Source organism: Lethenteron reissneri, chromosome 26 (genome assembly GCF_015708825.2).
Source record: "Lethenteron reissneri isolate LAM-NWPU_2019-01 chromosome 26, ASM1570882v1, whole genome shotgun sequence".
NCBI classification, from domain to species: domain Eukaryota; kingdom Metazoa; phylum Chordata; class Hyperoartia; order Petromyzontiformes; family Petromyzontidae; genus Lethenteron; species Lethenteron reissneri.
The window spans coordinates 3,842,002-3,860,191 of NC_083804.1; the positions used below are offsets into that span (position 1 = coordinate 3,842,002).

An 18,190-nucleotide genomic window follows, 5' to 3' on the forward strand; every position below is an offset into this window, starting at 1 on the left:
GTGAGGAAGAACGGTTCCTTCCATCCTCCGCTGAAATGGGCTACAAATGTGGAGGCTTTGTTACACGGCTTCAGCTGCACCAACGTTTACCGTTGAACATGCACATTAGCGTACACCCGTGCAACGCACATTATCAACCCTGAAGGAGATAAAACCCAATTAAAATTAAATTAAAATAATATTTGCCCACTTGCAAAAAAGAGGATGTTTAAAGTCTGACTGAAGTCGGAACCTTTTGTATTATTTTTAGCTCGGCGTTTGTTTATCCGGGTTGTTAAATAAATATCCAAACGTAGACATAAATAAAAAGTGAATTAGCTTTGAAGATGATCCTGAATTGGCCACGCACATAAAAGGATGGTGGAATAAAATCACCATGTATTTAGTTGACGATTTACTCATCGCAGCTGGCAAACCGTTGATGCTGGCATCGAGGATGGGGAGTGAAGTGGAAACTGACGTTTCTGCTGTTTTTTTTTACTTGAAACACACACGCAACATACCAACCCCTCCACCCAAAAAAGGTCTAAATCGAGGTTCCACTGAAGACAAAATAATTTCAAACACCGTTATGTGCCTATATTTTATTGACTATCAAAAGGAATTTGATTCAAGGGAACCTGAAGCAGACACCCTACCGCTCACATACATTGTGTTAATCAAATAACCAAAAATATGACTCATCGAAACAATTAGCAAATAATGAGCTGCTACACTAGGATTGCATAAACAAAGTGAACATGCAACATTGGGCCAATGCTGGCACGTGGTTGGAACTGTTGGGCCTACGTTGGCCCAACGTTCAACGTTTACTGGGAAGAAAGGGGGCAAAATGTAATTCAGAAGAGGATGCGGATGCAGAGATATGCTCTGAGAAAAGATATTTACAGCAATATTAAAATATATTTCCTAAAATATATGGATTCAAATAGAGGCATAACCAAACCAAATGAAGGCATATCAGCCATCTCGGATTTGCCGATGACTTATTCATCACGACAGACAATGAAAATGAATGACAGGAAATGCCTGAAGAACTTTGCAAAGAAGGCTGAGAAAGTTGTATTCCAACATAAATAAAACAAAAGCTGTGCACACAGAGAGCGAAGTGTACAGATCGAAGTACAATCATTGCTGAGAGGACCACGACTAGGAAAATACATCAGAGTATGTGTGTACCTAGGACAAAAATTAGAGAGGCAGATAAGGATCGATCAAAAATGTGGAAAACACGAGAGATGATACAGGAGCACGTTGTCCGTGCTTTCAAAAAAAAAACTCAACACTGTCGGTGCTGGAGACATTGGAACGTTTTTTTTTGACAAAAGCACCGGGCGATACAGAAGCAAATAAGTGGATGATGACACGGTTATTTTTTTTATTTCCAAAGTGACTGCTTACGTAACGGAACAAACACTTCTTCTCAAAATTGTTACGCGGTTGTGCGTAATACTCTCTGGTGGGGGGTTGGGGGGGAGGGCTTAATTTCTCACCGGATCTGTCCGGGTCACTGATCATTACTCCATCCGGCACGCCACATTCAGTATAGCTCTCACTATAGCTGTGGCAACTACTGGCCACGTGCCTGCTCCAGTTTAACGAGCGATCCGGGAAATATGAATGCATACTCTTTGGTTATTTCGGTAAAGTCACGTAGGTGGAAATAAAAAATGAGACTAAAAATAAATAAGAAAATGTAAATAACTAAATAAAATCACGACGTTTCGGAAGCAACACACGCTTCTGTCATCAGATGAATGCAGTTAATGAATGCCTATCACGATCCAAATGCACGCTTTCCATTACAACGCAGGTATTAAATGACGTGCGTGCGTGCGTGCGTCTTTGTGTGCCTGGCATGAGCGCCGTGGTGACGTCAACCGCCACTTAGTGGCGAACGGCGTCTGCTGCTGCTGCTGCTGTTGTGCGCGTCGTGTAGAGACGGCGAGCGCCACTCACCTCTTCTTTCTCGGCGCTGACGAGGTCGCGCCACTCCTCGATGACGTGGCCCAGGTCGATGGTGTTCATGGGCACCTTCACCTCGCCGATGATGTCATGCTTGGAGAATCGGTCGAAGTCGTAGACGGCCATCACCAGGGTCTTGCCGCCCAGCTCCGAGTACGGCACCTGCACCACGGCGATAAGAGGGCCCCTCGGTGAGCCTCGCACACTGCGGGGGTAGCAAGCGCGCCCGCGTGCGCCGGGAGATGATTTTAGTCTTTCGTTTGTTGTTCTTGCCCCGAGCCAACGATGAGCGTGGTTGGCTACGTACGGTGCGAAAGAAGTTCGGCACGCGTAATGTGCATGCTCGGGGTCATCGCAGCGCAATTTGTGGTTGTGTGGGCAGCAGCGTTGTGTTTGTTGTTGTTGACATGTTGAGTCAACCTCAGGGAGGCGGAAAGACATGATTCAGTAGATGATCCCTGCCAGGGATGTGCAAAGCCAGGAGTTGAACCCGCTGACCTGTGTTCGATTCTCGGTCATGATTTGTAGTTCACGTGCACACACAAAACGTGTTGTCTCCCCCGCGCCGATGTCTACATGACACCCGGGTCTGCTCCGTTGACCTCCTGCCAGCGGGCGTTCGACACTTCACGTGGCCTTAAAGTGCACCTAGCCTGGCACAAGCGTCGCGGTGACGTCGCCGACCACCTTAGTGGCGAATTGCGGTTGCTGTTGTTGGTGATGTTGATGTTTACACGCCGCACCAGGTGCTCTCGTGACGCTGGGCTGGAGTGGGTCCAAGACTAGTATGGATGTTAGCCATGGCCAGGCATTGAACTTGGGCTGACAGGTTCGTGGTGCAGTGCGCTAAGTAGTGCGCTATCACGCGCACACAGGGGCACACTGAACACACGACGGATAAATTATTCAACACAATTCGCGGTAAACCCCCGAGTATCAGTACTAGGGTGTAATTAAGACGCCGTTACTATGCGTGCACAACAAATACGTGCAGATCAAGGTGTCTGCAGAGTAAATGGGTGTTTGGCAATGGAAATCTCTGAGGGGCTGTAGCGTTGGTTGGTTGATCTTAGAACTAGGCCGCGAGTTACAATGTTTGAAAGAGAATTAACTACTCAAATTTCAATCGAATTGGAGAAGACAGCCCCCCCCCTTTAGACAATCACGCCTGACTTCCCCACCTCAACGATAGCGAGCCAACAAACGATCTGCACACGAAAAGGGTTAAAATGTAGTCTTCCGTAAATAATGGGTGTCCATGAACACTAACTTGTTGCGTAAATCAGCCGACGGACGTTTGTTTGTAGCCGTAGAGACGCGGCAGTGCAATATTATCGCGCACAGAAACAATAACACTTGGGGAATTGCCTGAAAGAAACCCATACAGATGTATGTAACAAAAAAATGTAACTTATTACGTTCTCGGGGCTATTACTCATATCTGATCCAGTACATATTGACAGAACATGACACAACAAATTAAGTACACTTAGGATTATCTCTGCGGTCATTCATTCTGTCCGTTTTCTTTTTCTCCAAAGAGACTCAGAGGGGGGGGGGGGGGGGCAAAGTGCCCTGCGCAGTGAAGCACAACTATGCAGACGACTCAGACTCAAGGGGGGGGGGGTGGGGGGGGCGCCCACTGTTCACCGGCGGCACCGTTAACGCGACGCCGCCACAATGATGAACCAAACGGGGACGAGCGGAACGCAGCCACGGCGGATTGCCGCCACGCTCGTTTTTTTGCGAGGGCGTCATCCCGCTCGCGCGCAACAACCGCAGGGCCCCCCCCCTCTCCACCACGTCTCCTTCCTACCCCCTTCCCCCCAACCTCGGCGTCCGATTTACGACGTTTGGTGACGCGAAGGCCGCGACCGATCCGCGCGTGCGGGCGGTTTGCTTGGAGAGACGCCACGTCGCCTGGTTTAGAGTTTCCACAATGGATTCTCTCATTTCAGATGTGAGACTCCACCGCAGTTTGATCGCTCTGTGGATGGCGCATCCAGCCACGCACCCAGCCAATAAAAATGACAACAACAACAATAACGATAACAACGTGTGTCCATTAGCAAAGTCAAAGTCTGAGCGTCTCTCCCCTGCTATGACGTCCGTAATCGTACGACTCACAGATTCCCGACTGCCGGTTGAGTCGCACGCTGGATTTGACATTTTAGCTTCTTGAAGTACGACAGCACATTTTACCCAACGGAATATGGGCCGAGCCACTTCTCACTCTACCGACTCCCCAACAAAACGTCGCTTGCTTTGTCCGTCAATATTTTAGACTCCTCGTGTGACGCTGCGGTGTTTTTGTTGTTTTGACTCTGTGTGTTCCGATTTCTTCGCTTCATTGCTGTACTCGGTTTTGTTTCCTCGTTGCTTTTTGGTATTTTTGGTGGACGAGGCCACTCTTGCTCCCCGAGACTCATTCTGGTCCCCTGCCTTCTTCTCGATAAACTCAAAATTCGCACTCTGGAGGCATGATGAGCCGAGCTGGGCCCTCAACAGGATTTGAACCGCGAGAAAAGTAGTCCGTACGGCGTCAAAGGACGAACAATACGTCGCGCGTTTGTGTTGCATGTGACATTTTAATTCCACCGGGCGGTAAAGCGCTTGCAGGTTGTTTTGAGAGGTTCCAGGCTCCATTTCCAGGGTGGGGTAAGAGGGGAGGGTGGACAGGGGTGGAAGGGGGTAGGTGCAGAGAGAGGGGTAGACTTGGGGGGGCGGGCGGGGGGGGGGAATGGAGCCCGGGGCGATAAAACGAATCCCACTTTTCATGGGGAGTTAACTGTGGTTGCCCTTTAAGAGTGACAGGCCCTGGCTCGGTCGGGGCTGCAAATGCACACGGGCATTTCCCCACGCTCATTTGAATGGAGCAAATGCACCGACTTCATTTTAACCTCCTTGAATGGAACGCCGTGCGCTTATGGCGGTGCCGTGGTTGGCACGTACGTGCCTATGCATGTATGCACGTGTGTTTGTTGAATTTCTCTCGCACCGTACGTAGTGCAACGTGCTCACGTTAACTACGAAGCAGGATACACTGGAGTGCATTCACTGGAAATAGTTCATGTTCATGACATGCTGATCATCGCCAATAACCTTGAAACCAGTATATGCCTTCTGGTTTGTCCATATTATTATTACGTAATGTACTGGCAGAAATCTTTAGACTGATCGCGATAACCATTATATCAATCCACTTAAATAAGTGACATTTTCGATATTATCACACTGCTTTGAGGTGTTCACTTCGTTTGAGTAAATGACAATTCTTCACATTGTATGCATGTTTAACTTCTTGCGCACCGAACGTAGCCAACCGCTCTAATTGGAGGTCGCGGCGTTGCCCACGGTGGAAGGCGTTGACGCGGGGAGCCCATGTCCAATTTCTCTCTCCTCTCTCTCTCAGCCCAGCAGCTGGGGCCCTCTCGGCATCAGCCCCCCCCCCCCCCCCCAGGTGCGGCTGCACCGCCCGGGACGCTCGATGTCTACGGCACAGCACTTCCGTGCGGCTACATCCTCATCAAACTGGCTCCCCTGCCGCTCGGCGTGGTCAACCTCCAGCTGATGTTAAGGGGCACGGCCTGCGAGAAGCCACCGCAGCGGAGAGTTTAAAGCCACGCGGCGCCGCGGGCGGGCGGGCGGACGGAGTCACCTTGAAGACGAAGCTCTCGTTGAACACGGGGTTGAGCGTCTTGCGGTGAACCTTGGTCTCGTACTTCTTCTTCTTGTCGGGCATGAGGAAGAGTTTCACGTAGGGGTCCGAGGTGCCCCCCATGTCCAGAGCCGGCAGCTCGGCTGCTTGGATCACCCCGACCGTGAGCTGGCACGGGAAGAGGGAGGCAGAGAGGGAGGGTGAGACAGGAGATGTCATGAACAGAGGTGGAATCGGTCACCTTTCAATCGCAATTCCAGTTTACCAACCGTGACACCATGGCAGCTTTCCTCTGACCAGTGGACTCTCCGCTACCTTGTAGTATTTATATTTCCCAACGGTGCACTGAGATCCCTGGGTGAATTTCACCTTATAGATCACCTTACAAATGTAAATGACTATCATTACCTGTGCAAGCAGAGGCTAACCCTCACCAGGCAAACCCTTGCTAAAAGGTCGGTGATATTATTTGTTTTTTTTCGGTAAATTCACGTAGATAGAAAAAGTAATTTAATAATGATAAAAGATAAAAAAAAAGAACCACGACGTTTCGATCGCAACACAAGCGGTCGTCAACTTTTTTTCCTGATGACGACCGTTTGTGTTATTTTATATTTTATTTGAATGTTATTTATTTATACGTTTTCTTTTCTATCTACGTGACTTTACCGAAACAAAAACGAACAATGTGGATTTCTGCAGTCACAAAAGTTTTAAGTCAAAGGTCGGTGATGTTCATTTTCTATGATGGGCCTGAACCAGTGGTGGAAACTCCACATTACCATGGTTACGGGTCGGAAAACCTGGGGCTCCGGTTAAGAACCCGCATGTGGATATTTAGAAAATGCGTTTTGAGTATTTGGCTGCTATGAATTGCCACATGATAAGCCACTGTTAAGCTATAATTTGTGGCCAGGTTGCTTCTGAAAAAGAGCTACATAGCTCAGTGGGCCTTACCTGGTAAAATAAAAAGTATTATAGTCTTTAAGGACTGCTTTGAAAAGTTATTCAATAAAGATCACCATCTCATATTCACATGCAATGGTGGCTCTTGAAACATTGAGTTTTTTTGTTATCGAATTCTAACAAAAATTTATCTTCAATTTATTATTTTGGTTGCCAAACCCTGACCAGTGGCGGAAGGGCAGTTTCTCCACAGGCCCACCACCGGAGACTTCCCACAAAGTGGCACACACTTGGTCAACTCCAGAGGAATCGCGGATCGAATGGCGAGAGCGTAAGGGAGTTAGAGAAAGATTTAGACACAGAGAGAGAGAGCGAGCGCATCACTCTGACAGAAGAATTGCGAAAAGAAAGACGAGCGTAAGAAAGAAGGATGAGAGACCGCAGAGGAGGAGGCGGTAGGAGAGATCCCTCAACGCGAGCTCTATAATAAGCATGATTTTTTTTTAAGACCAGGTGTTGCAATGGAGTTCGATCCACCGCGCCGGCAGCAATGAAGGCATGTCGATGTGTGTGTGTGTGTTTGGGCAGAACACGGCGGCACAGAAGCCGATCTCGTGACCTCTGAGGTCACTTAAATGGAGAGATTGAGCACTCGGCCACCGGCCGATTCACTCGATAAAACCTGTCATATTTACTATACGGTCAACAGAACGGAGAGAATAAAAAATATAAACCGTGAGGCTCAAGCGATCCCCCCACCTGGATTCTCCAGATAGCTGTGCGGGCGGTGATGTGAAGCGAACGGGAAGCAGCTGAATGAGACGGCGCTCATTGCCATCGGTGGCCCCGAGCCAATGCGGGGGAAATTCCACGTTCTCATGGCAGGGGACAGTTCGTCCGTAGGATGTCACTGTTCGCTTCCTACAAAGTGGTGCTCGTTTTGCCATCTCTGAGGAGGTGATGGGGCTGTCGAAGGTTGAGTGAAATATGAAATTAACACTGTCGAGCACCGTGACATCAATGAATGCTCTTTAGTTAATCATCAGGCCCGGTGACCTGACAATTGCAAGGTCACAAGTTCATCAAATCCTGGTCGAAGGTCAACCTAAGGCTCAACAGAATGAGTACCACTTTGTGGGAAAACACGAGTGATTGGTCGATGGTGCCTGGAGTAGTGATGCATGGAATGGGCAGAATAAACCACAAATGATGATTACAAGACTGGCCCCTGCCATAGAAATGGGGAATTTTCACCACTGGGTTCACGGCCATCAATGGATATATGTGCTTCTAGATTTGAAGCTTTCGTGACTGCAATGATTCATATTCTTAGATTTTTTCGGTAAAGTCACGTAGGTAAAAAAAAATTAATAAAAGAAACCATTATATATACGGAGTGGTATCTCTTGTAATCTCTCATTTACTTGATACAGCTGTCGGGCTGTGACGGTTCCACCTGAAGACGGAAGCTTGTGTTGCCTCCGAAACGTCGTGATTTTTATTTTACTTTTATTAATTTAAATTTAATTTTTTTACCTACGTGACTTTACCGAAAAAACCTAAGAATAAAATTTTCTTTAAAAAAAACGAAAAGACCACCGTAGGTATAAATAGCATGTACGTATGTTGAACTTCTTTCGCCCCTTACGTAGCCAACCGTGATAATCCCAGCATGACCTGCTGTTACCGGCAAAAAAAAAAATCTTAAATTTTTTACTGATAATATTTTCTCCCAAAAAATATAATACACGACGTTTCAGGCGATGGCCCTTATTTGGAGCACATAAGAGAGGCCAGAGGGACGGAGGCGCCCCTCTGTGTGTGCTGCACGTGTTGGGGTTGTCTGTGATTCGTCCTTGTGCACCACTGCCGACGCGGCAGCCTCAGCACGTTAATGTTGTTGTTGTTGTTGCTGTTGTTGTCGCTATAGGCATTAATAATGTAGTCGGCGGATGATTGGCGCTTATGTGACTGTTTTTTTTTATAGTGATCCCAATAACTGTTCCCCATAAGTAGGAGACTTGAACACCATTCAATGCCCGGAATGTGTGTGTGTGTATATATACACAGGCAAATATTTTTTTTCCTGCAACGGCATCATGTGCATGAAGGCGTAATGACAATCCCTCATTGGCCAGCGACAGCAAGAGAGAGTGGATATTAGAGTAACGATTCAGGGGAAATATTGTTTGTGCACTCATATAGGTGCATGTCATCTGATACAATCATCTCCGAGCTGGCGGCAGGATAACGAGCCCGTGTGCGATGACAGCTCATAACCTGCCTATTGTCGGCGCAGTAATGAACCGATACTACCTTTTGTATGTAAAAAAACAAACAGCTCCGGTGCTAAGGATTTCCAGCCAATGCGGTCTGATGCACATTCGCAGACTATTTGCCGAACGTGCTGAAGGAATGTAAAACACAATTTAAACAATTTATATTTTTTATTTTACCAGGTGAGGTTCACTAAGCTGTACAGCTCTGTTTCGGAAGTGACCTTGCCACAAATGATAGCTCATCAAAGTGGCTCATCCTCGTGATGTGGAAATGTATAATTACTTCATACTCTTTGGGTTTTTTATTCGGTAAAGTCACGTAGGTAAAAATTTTAAATAAAAGAATACAACTAAATTAAATCACGACGTTTCGGGCGCAACACAAGCGTCCTTCTTCAGGTGGGGACAACGTAGCGAAAGCACAACCGTTTGGGTATGTCTCAGAGATGGCTGTGACGAGGAATTAAATAGACGCTGAAGCTTTGTGATGCAGATGGTGGAAGTAGATAAGAAACTTCAAATCTAGAATTATAATTACTTCGCCTGGTATGCAGGAGGTCGTCGGTTCGATCCCGACCCTGACACCTGTATATTTAAACTTTGCTTCTTCTCCCTGTGGTCGTGTGGATTTTTCTCCGGGTCCTCCAGGTTTTCCCTCTACGTTTACAATCAACATGCCGTTCAGAGAGTTTGGTTGCCGCTTTACATTTACACTTGAAAAGCCACTTCGCTGGGCTATCATGTGTGGCCAGGTCGCTTCTGAGAAAGAGCTACAGAGCTCAGCTGGGCCTTACCTGGTACAATACAATGTCAACTCTTTGGGTCTTTCGGTAAAGTCACGTAGATAGAAAAAATCAATAAAAAAATAAAAAAATCACAACGTTTCAATCGCAACACAAGCAATCGTCCTCAGATAAAAAAATATCAAATTTAAGTTAATGAAAAAATAACAAAAATAAAACACAATATTCCCTGTACTTAAAACGCACCTAAGTAGACCCTGTGTTTAATGCACTGGTTAACACCACAAAATTAGATATTTAAAAATTTAGAATAGAGAAATCCGATGAGCTGTACTGACTAACATAGCCCCCCGCCTCCCCCCATCGTTAACACCCCTTGCTAGACGCCGTTGAGACCAATGCACCTCGGTGTCCGGTGAGGTTGTTACATTGCACCAATGCATCGACAACCAGGGGTTCGTAAGCCTCACGATACACGCGTTGAATCAAGGGCGCAAGTAACCCACGGTTCATAAGCCATGCAAATCGTTGCAGATTGTTTTTTGCTGGAAACGTTACGCACAATCTAGCGCAGCGGACAAAAGCCTTACACGATGAGAAAGGAGGGGTGAAAAGAACCACCGATCACAATATAAACGAGACGGTAAAAACAAAAGCAACAAGAAAACATTGAATTAGAATTCTGATTCAAATCGTGGTCCTAAATCGTGACATTTCATTGCTTCACAGAGGCGGGGGGGGGGGGGATAGGGGTGGAGAGCGAGCAGGGTGAATGCTCAACACATCTTGGTTATCACTTTACCCTTTCACATTTAGATGACCCCCTCCCGCTACATAACTAATGCAACCCACACACCTCACGCACCACAGTGGCCTCTGGACCTAATGAACCTTGGCAGCCCCCATAACTAACGTAACGTAGTGGGCCCCATGTGCCCAGTGTTCCTCTGTAACTAACGCACGTGGCTAAAATCGCATATAATACAAATGCAGAACCCCCTTTCCCTAACAGAGCCTGGTGTGGCTTGGGCAGTGTGTGTATATGTCTGATGGGCCTCCCTCGACCTAATGCATCTGACCAGCACTTCGTGTACTCCTGCCATTTATTCGTTTTATCTCCTGTGCCCTAACCGCAATAATAACAGCACGAGCGCAATATAACTGATGGTTGAAGACATAATCCACCGGAAGGGGGACAAAAAAAAGAGATGTTTAATACTACCGAGTGCGCAATGCACTTTGCGACACTGGACCATGAAGAAAACCCCATGGGCATGCGCTGCATGCTGAGGACTGCGGACTATCGGGGAAAAGAATGGGCAAAATGCAAAATTCATTTTTTTAAGCGTCCTTGTCCGCGCGAAGCATTTGTCTTGTGCTAACGCATGTCACCTTCCGCCACCCTCCCGGGAAGATGTATCGCTCGCTCAGGGCACTCGCGGTTTCATTGCGAACGCCGAATGCGTCTTCATCGTGCGCGGAGCCTCATTAGTATGTATTATGAGCCTTTCTTCCCCACACTTGACGATGATAACATTAGCTGCATTTTTCGTTTAAAAAATAAAAAATTGCCGGACGTATCGAGGCTTGAAATTGGCAAATCAACAAATCCTCGGGAGCATCTTAAAATGGCAGGGTTTTTTGTTGTTGTTGTTGTTACGTTTTGTGGTAAGGCTCATAACAACCGACGAATTGATTTAGATTTTGTAGTTTTAGCTAAAATATATTTATTAATTCTGACATACATTCAAATTATGGTCGAATAACGTTTCCGTCAATGCTCCGCGTACGAATGCGCTCGTTTAAAAGGTCTGCGGAAGAAAAGCGAGGAATCATCACCCCCGGCAGCTTTGGGGAAAAGGGGGCCTCTGGGTAAAATTCCACTTTATTTGCAGACGTAAATAAGCATACGCTCAAGCCAGCCACCAACAGAACGTGCTCAGCAGCTTCCACGGAGAAATATAGAGAAGCCGCGTGAAAAGGACGCCACGTGTCACGATTCAGGACCAGCGACACTGAGATTCTGGGTTTTTAGACGATTCTGGTCTGGGCTTCAGCAAAAGCCTTCGCGATTAAAACGCACGGAAATGGTGTGCGCCATGAAAGTTTGGCCTTTCACTTCATTTGCTCGATCCATCTCGGAGACCTGAAAATGGCTTTGCTTCATTGTCATGCGATCAAAAACTGAAAGGCATGAAGGAGCATCAACCCCCGGTCGTGTCGGACGACAGAGGCGTACGTTTCACAGGCGTGTCAGCGATTAACGGGCACGCTGCTCTGGTGTTCATCGTTAGCACAGCGGACGGAGGGGGTCCCCGCTGTGATCTCACATCGTGGCAGTGAAAATAATGGGGGTCAGATTTCTTAAATGCCCCCCCCTACCCCCCGCCCGGGCCACGCGGAGCGGGAGTTGCATGGGGGGGTGGCGATGAGTCGCTTGAGATGGGCACAGCCAGAACTTTGAAACGAGAGGGTGGATGCCGGACCCTGCGAGCGATGAGAAACACAGCGACGAGGTCCTGCTCTCAGTTCCGATGTGACAGCGCCCACGTTGGTGGCACCACGCGCAGGTACCTGGTTGTTCTGGAAGTCGTAATCGATGGAGAACTGCAGTTTCCCGAGCTTCTCCTCCTCCTTCTCTTCCTCCTTCTCATCTCCCTCCGTGAGGACAGTCTCCAGGTCTTCCTCCGACTACACCTGTGAGCCGAGAGCAAGGGCACGAGACACAGAGAGAGAGAGAGAGAGTGGGAGGCGCAGAGAGACGGGGGGGGGGGGGGAGAATGGCAAGTCATGAGCGTGAAGGAGGGACCGCAGTGTACGAACAAAGTTCACGGAATGGGCAGCGCAATATCTTGACCGCACCGGCAATGTGGAACTTTTAAACGTGTGGAGGAGACGCCACTTGTGAGTGATGGTGTGACTTGTAGACAGCACATCGTCACCTGCCATGGTGATACCAGAGTGCTGTCATCAGCACGCTCCAATCATAGATATATAAAGGTGTAAACGGGACATGACATCATCTCGCTCACCTCCGTTGTTCAACCTTGATTGAACGATGGGAATTCCTCATTTCTATGGCAAGGCCAGCATATCTAGAGTAAAATCACTGTACACACGCTGCAAAAAAGTACTGATTTTATTGACCCCAGAGGGACGATTGGTCTTTGACAACCTACAGATTATGAATATAGGGCTCTAACCACAGCACTGCACATATATATACATGTGAAAGCTAAGCCAACCAGGTTTAACCAGGTTTGACTGGACAATATTTTCATTGACTTGTGATAAAAGGCACAGACCAATAACGCTTGCACAGATTCAAGGGTGCATATGTAGGTTACAAATAAAAATAAATCTTTATGCAAGTTATCTTGGTATGTCGCCGCGGTGGCGAGATGTTAACTACCTCGCCTAGTATACAGACGGTCGTTGGTTCGATCCCGCCTCTGACACCTGCTGTATATTTCTAGTTTGGGTGTCTCTCTCTCCCCCATGGCCACGTGGATTTTTCTCCGGGTCCTCCGGTTTTCCCCTCCACATTTAGAATCAACATGCGTGTAGAGTGTTTGGCTGCTATAAATCTTCACATTATATAAGCCAATTCGTTGAGCTATCATTTCAGGCCAGGTCGCTTCTGAAAGATAGCTCTTATGTCGCTCAGTGGACCTTACCTGGCAGAGAAAAAAAAAGAGTTGAGTAGTAATAGTTTTATTTTGTTCTATTCACTCTGTGTACTTTTCCTGCACTTGAGCTCTATAGAAACTAATAGATCAGTGAAGAAAGTAGAGACAGAGATACATACACACAGACCCACTGAGAGCACTCAGCTACGGTTTAACAAAGTAGGTCAGAACACCCAAGGGATGAAAAAAATCACCCCCCTCCCCCCCACGTCTCCAACATCGGATCCATTATTATAATGCACAAAAGAAAAGCCCAAACCGTAACGCTTAAAGATTGATGCTGGATACACTTTGAGTCCATTAAGCAAGGCTCAGAGCACAGAAAACACAAAGTCCCTTCTGGCAGGTGTGTGCTACTTTGCGCATGCATTCAATGTTCGATGTCGTTACGAGTGCCTCATTAATTCCCCTGCTTTATATATATATGTTTCCTATTTTTTTCCAACCAACGGAATGTGGAAGTTGCTTTGTGTTTTTTGGCCGATGAGCTAAAGAAGAGGCTGCCGAGAAGAGGAGGAGTAGGAGGAGCACGGCATAAAGAAAGGTGGCGGCGTGTTTCTATTTCACACACGCAGGCGCCACGTGCCGGCGATCGAATGTTTACATCACTCGACAGTACAATGCGACGATGTGGACTTAGCAGCAAATGATGATTGCTGGGGCACGTGTTCGACAATGGTGATGGATGGCGGTGGATGGGGGCAGGTATCAGACATGTCGACTCAGCCCCAAATGAGTACCTGGGGCGATGTGTAAACATCGCCACGAGGGAAGACAAAAGCGGCCGGGCGCGGTGTTGGCCACCCACCCCCTCGTGTGCTGTGCCGGCCTTCATAGGTGCTTCTCGCTAAGAGCACTTGCCCCAACAGTCTGTTACAGGCTACACGGGGGATCTTTGTTATTTGTATCAGACAATGGTGATGAGTGGGGCATCTTTCAGACAATGGTGATGAGAGGGTCGTGTAATGGACAATGGTGAAGAAGGCGGCAGTTTTTTACGTTCATAATAGAGGTTTATTGGTCGCGAAAGCCGACGTGTTAACCAGTTATTTACGTGTTAAAATGTTGTATATGTATAAAAAAAGAATACGTCGATGTAGAAAAAAAGCATCGTGATCCCAAGATATACGTTTAATTGGAAATCATGGCGAAGGGTTGTTATCTTCGCGAAAATCAAATCCGGCAGCGTGACTGTGACTGTGAACGCCACCCTTAAAGGCGCGTCGCTCCTCCCCGTGTGAATGTACAGAACGAGAAGATTGCTCGTGGCATCTCACGTTCGACGTTCTCTGTAAATAGTCCAGTTGCCCTCAAAACCTCCCCCCCCCTCATGCCCCCCACGCACATTCTGACGCACGCGTTAGTCCATTCAGGGGACTTACATAGCGAGGGAAACTGGCAGTCACACGCACACAGATCCATACACATGCACACGTACACAGAGGAACAATGAGATACGGATACCCCCCCCCCCCCCAAAAAAAATACGGAGATATACACACAAAGACACGGCACACAAAAAATATATAGACAATGACAAAGATCCCCCATTGAGGCCTCTCGATTGCTGGGTCAGGTGCGGTGAGCGAGCAGTTATTGGGCCGGCACGGCACACGAGGCTGAGTGTTGTGGCCAATGTTGCGCGATAACCACGACATCACCGATCTCTACAAAGACAAAGACCACCCGTGTGGCCTTGACAGTAGCGAGTAGCACCTCTTTCCCACCTGAGGACGACCGCTTGTGTGGCGATCGGAACGTCGTGATCTATTATTATTATTATTTTTCTACCCACGTGACTTTACCGAAAGAACCAAAGAGTATGGATTCCTGCAGTCACGAAAGCTTCAAATCAAGACAGCACCTGTGAAGGCCGGCACGGCGAACGAGGGGGTGGGTGGCCAGCACCACGCCCGACCGCCTTTGTCTCCCCCAGTGGCGATGTTTACACGTCGCACCAGTTACTCATTTGAGGTTGAGTCGACCTAGGGGAGGCCCCGGACTGGTTCAGAAATTCACCACTGATGTTAGCCGTGGCGGATAATCGAACGCGGGCCATCGGTTCCGCGCCGCATTGCGCTGACCACGACCGCTACCGCTCGATCCGAACACGCACAGGTGTAGAAACACAGGCGCACACACGCACACACAAGCACACACACACTGTATGTTTGTATATCTTGGATACAGCCAACCGAGCGTGGGCAGAATGACATCGCAAGCAGCGCGGGAGGCTGCATGTGAACGCAGCCAGAACGCGGGGCTCAATCTGTCATCATGAGCCACCTCTCACAGGGAAATAGGCGTCACACTGATAACCCATCACAACCAGGGCAGCTAATCTGAGCTTTAGGGAAAGTAACATCCGTTTAGCAGCCCGTTTGCGTGAAAATGTCACGTAACCCACTTGTGATGCTGAAGGTTAAAGGAAATTAAATTCAAGCACACACACACACCGCTTGGATAGAATATATATTTCTTATGTGTGTGTGTGTGTGCGAATGTTTATTGTGCTGCCCAGTTGCCTGAATGAGTCAAATGAGTGGCTCCTAAGGTTTTGCAGCAAATAACAAAACAACGAGCAGAGAAACCGCTGAGAATTCATGAATTCCGGATGTTGCAGTCGCGGAGATACAAATACGCTGCGAAGTTCTCCAGTCACTCGCGTTCTCAGTGCACGTGGTCGATGTTCAATATTCCACGGCGGTCTTCCTATGGAGTGAATGGCGCCCGTCATGGGAACGTGGAATATCCCACCACTGGCTCAGGGTTGTTGACAAATGCGGGGAGACATTCGCCATTGTGTTCCCGCACTTCCGATTAAGCACGGTTGGCTTCGTACGGTGCGAAAGAAGTTCAACGTACGTACTTGTGTATGGCGTATGTGTCAAACAAGTCACAGTGTCTCCTGGCTCAAATGAGCGTTGGGCGAGCGCTTATCTCAAACGGGTCAACCTGAGCCAGTGGTGGACCAACCTTCATTTCCCTTGCTCCTGCAAGGCCAAGTCTCTCGACAGAGCACCCACGATCAACATCCTACAAAGCGCAACTCATTTTTTCCCCCCACTCCATGCAGATGATGGAACGACTAACTTCGTATCAGTCGAAATATTCTACAAAGAACTCAACAACAACGACAATGATAATGATGATGGGGCGCCGAGTTGCTTTCAGTCTGCGAGTTCACTGTTATCGGGACGTTTGTGTTTTAAAGGAGGCCTGAGTTGTGTGCGGAGTCAAACTGATACACGATCTGTGAACCTGAGCAAAGTTGGGCCCACTGTGACCGGCTAATCTAACTAAAACGCCATATCGTAACTCGAAGGGCAATGCCTCATTTTTGACACCCATCTGATAGCAATGCTCCCATTGGCATCCGTGCCACTACTCACAGAGACAAAGGCAAATAAAAAGATCCCCTCTCTAGGCGTTTTCACGCACTGTTGGGGGACGTTTCGACAACGAGCACTTATGAAGGCTGGTATGGCACACGAGCGGGTGGGTGGTCAGCACCACGCCCGGCCGCCTTTGTCTCCCGCGTGACGATGCTTACACATTGCTCCAGGCACCCATATGAGGCTGAGTGGACCTAGGGGAGGCCCAGGACTGGTTCAAATAATCGTCGCTGGTCTCAGCCATGAGCAGGAATTGAACTCGGGTCGCTAGATTCGAAGTGCAGCCACGAGCTGCTGCCATATAGCTCCCCGCAACTCACATCGACATACATCTACACAGATAGCCATGCCCCAATCCTGACAGCCAACCCCTCAGGAATGCCACCACTGCCCCTCCTCATACCAATGCCTTCTGTGATAACACTGCCATGATGTCCCACCATTGGACAGCAGTGACCATATCCTAAAAGCAGTGTCCCCTCTTTAACTGCCATGCCCCCTCTCCATAGCCATGTGCCCTCTTGAAAGCCAAAAACTTGAATTTGATATTCATGGACGGCACTTCCCAATACCTCCAGCCCACCCACTGGCATTAATTTATGTGGCCGCGCACTGCTGATACGACTCAATAAAATCGAAACTGGTCCTTGTTTAAACAAATGCTACCAGCGAAAATTGATCCGGAAAGGCCAATTGGTCAATCCAGTAAAAATCAATCTCAGCAGCATCCTTCTCCTCCTGAAATGAACATTGGGGTGGTGGTCATATCCGTTGGTGGCCTTGATCGAATGACAGACATTTCACATTCATATGGTGGGGGCTAATTTATCCACACAACAGTTCGGTGACCGGTGAAAGGATACATCATTTGGATGATGTAAAGCATAAATAATTTGTAACCAAAGCACATTTTTTATATATAATTTGTATCATAATCATACATTATTTATTTACATATTTTATTGTGTAGTGCTGTGGTTACAATGCTCGATTCACAATCAGCAAGTTGTAAGTTCAAATCGTGGTTGGGGGTCAACTACATCCTTCATTTCTCAGTGATCAAGAGATGGTCATGTGGCCTTAGAATGGGAACTTTTATATATATATATACTTGCTCAAGGTCAACCACGGAAATAATCACTGCACCATGGGAGAGCGACTGTTTTAGTCTGTATCATTATTTTTAAAAAAAATTATTATTAGTTCCGATTAATTCCGATGTGGCCGGGTGGCTCAACGACCAGAGCGCTGAGTCGGCATCGTTGAGATCTTGCGATCGACGTGTGGGCAGCATTGGACCCTCAGCTTTAGCGACATGTTTGTCACCAATGACTGCAGCCAAACAAAACAAAAACAGCGCTGAAACTTCCATGGGACAAACACCGATCTCAGCGCAGTGTGGGTGAAAGCGCGCCCCCTATTGCATGAAGACAAAAATGGCCACGCGAAGGGTTTTTTTCAGAAGCCGTTGTCTAAAACATATATATATATATTGCACAGCCTCTCTCAGACACACACGGGATCGTACTGCCCTGCACCATTTCCAAATGAATTC

General features: G+C 47.7%; 1 protein-coding gene across 3 annotated transcripts in view; it reads right to left on the minus strand.

Moving 5' to 3' along the window:
• Nucleotides 1–18,190, minus strand: part of LOC133347511 (synaptotagmin-1-like) — a 303,405-nt gene that overhangs the window by 43,919 nt on the left and 241,296 nt on the right. For all 3 annotated transcript variants that reach the window (XM_061559832.1, XM_061559831.1, XM_061559830.1), the window contains 3 exons: nt 12,126–12,242; nt 5,624–5,791; nt 1,960–2,127 (listed from right to left, as the gene is read on the minus strand). In XM_061559832.1, coding sequence (XP_061415816.1) covers nt 1,960–2,127; nt 5,624–5,791; nt 12,126–12,242 — 453 coding nt within the window. The remainder of the gene's footprint in view (nt 1–1,959; nt 2,128–5,623; nt 5,792–12,125; nt 12,243–18,190) is intronic.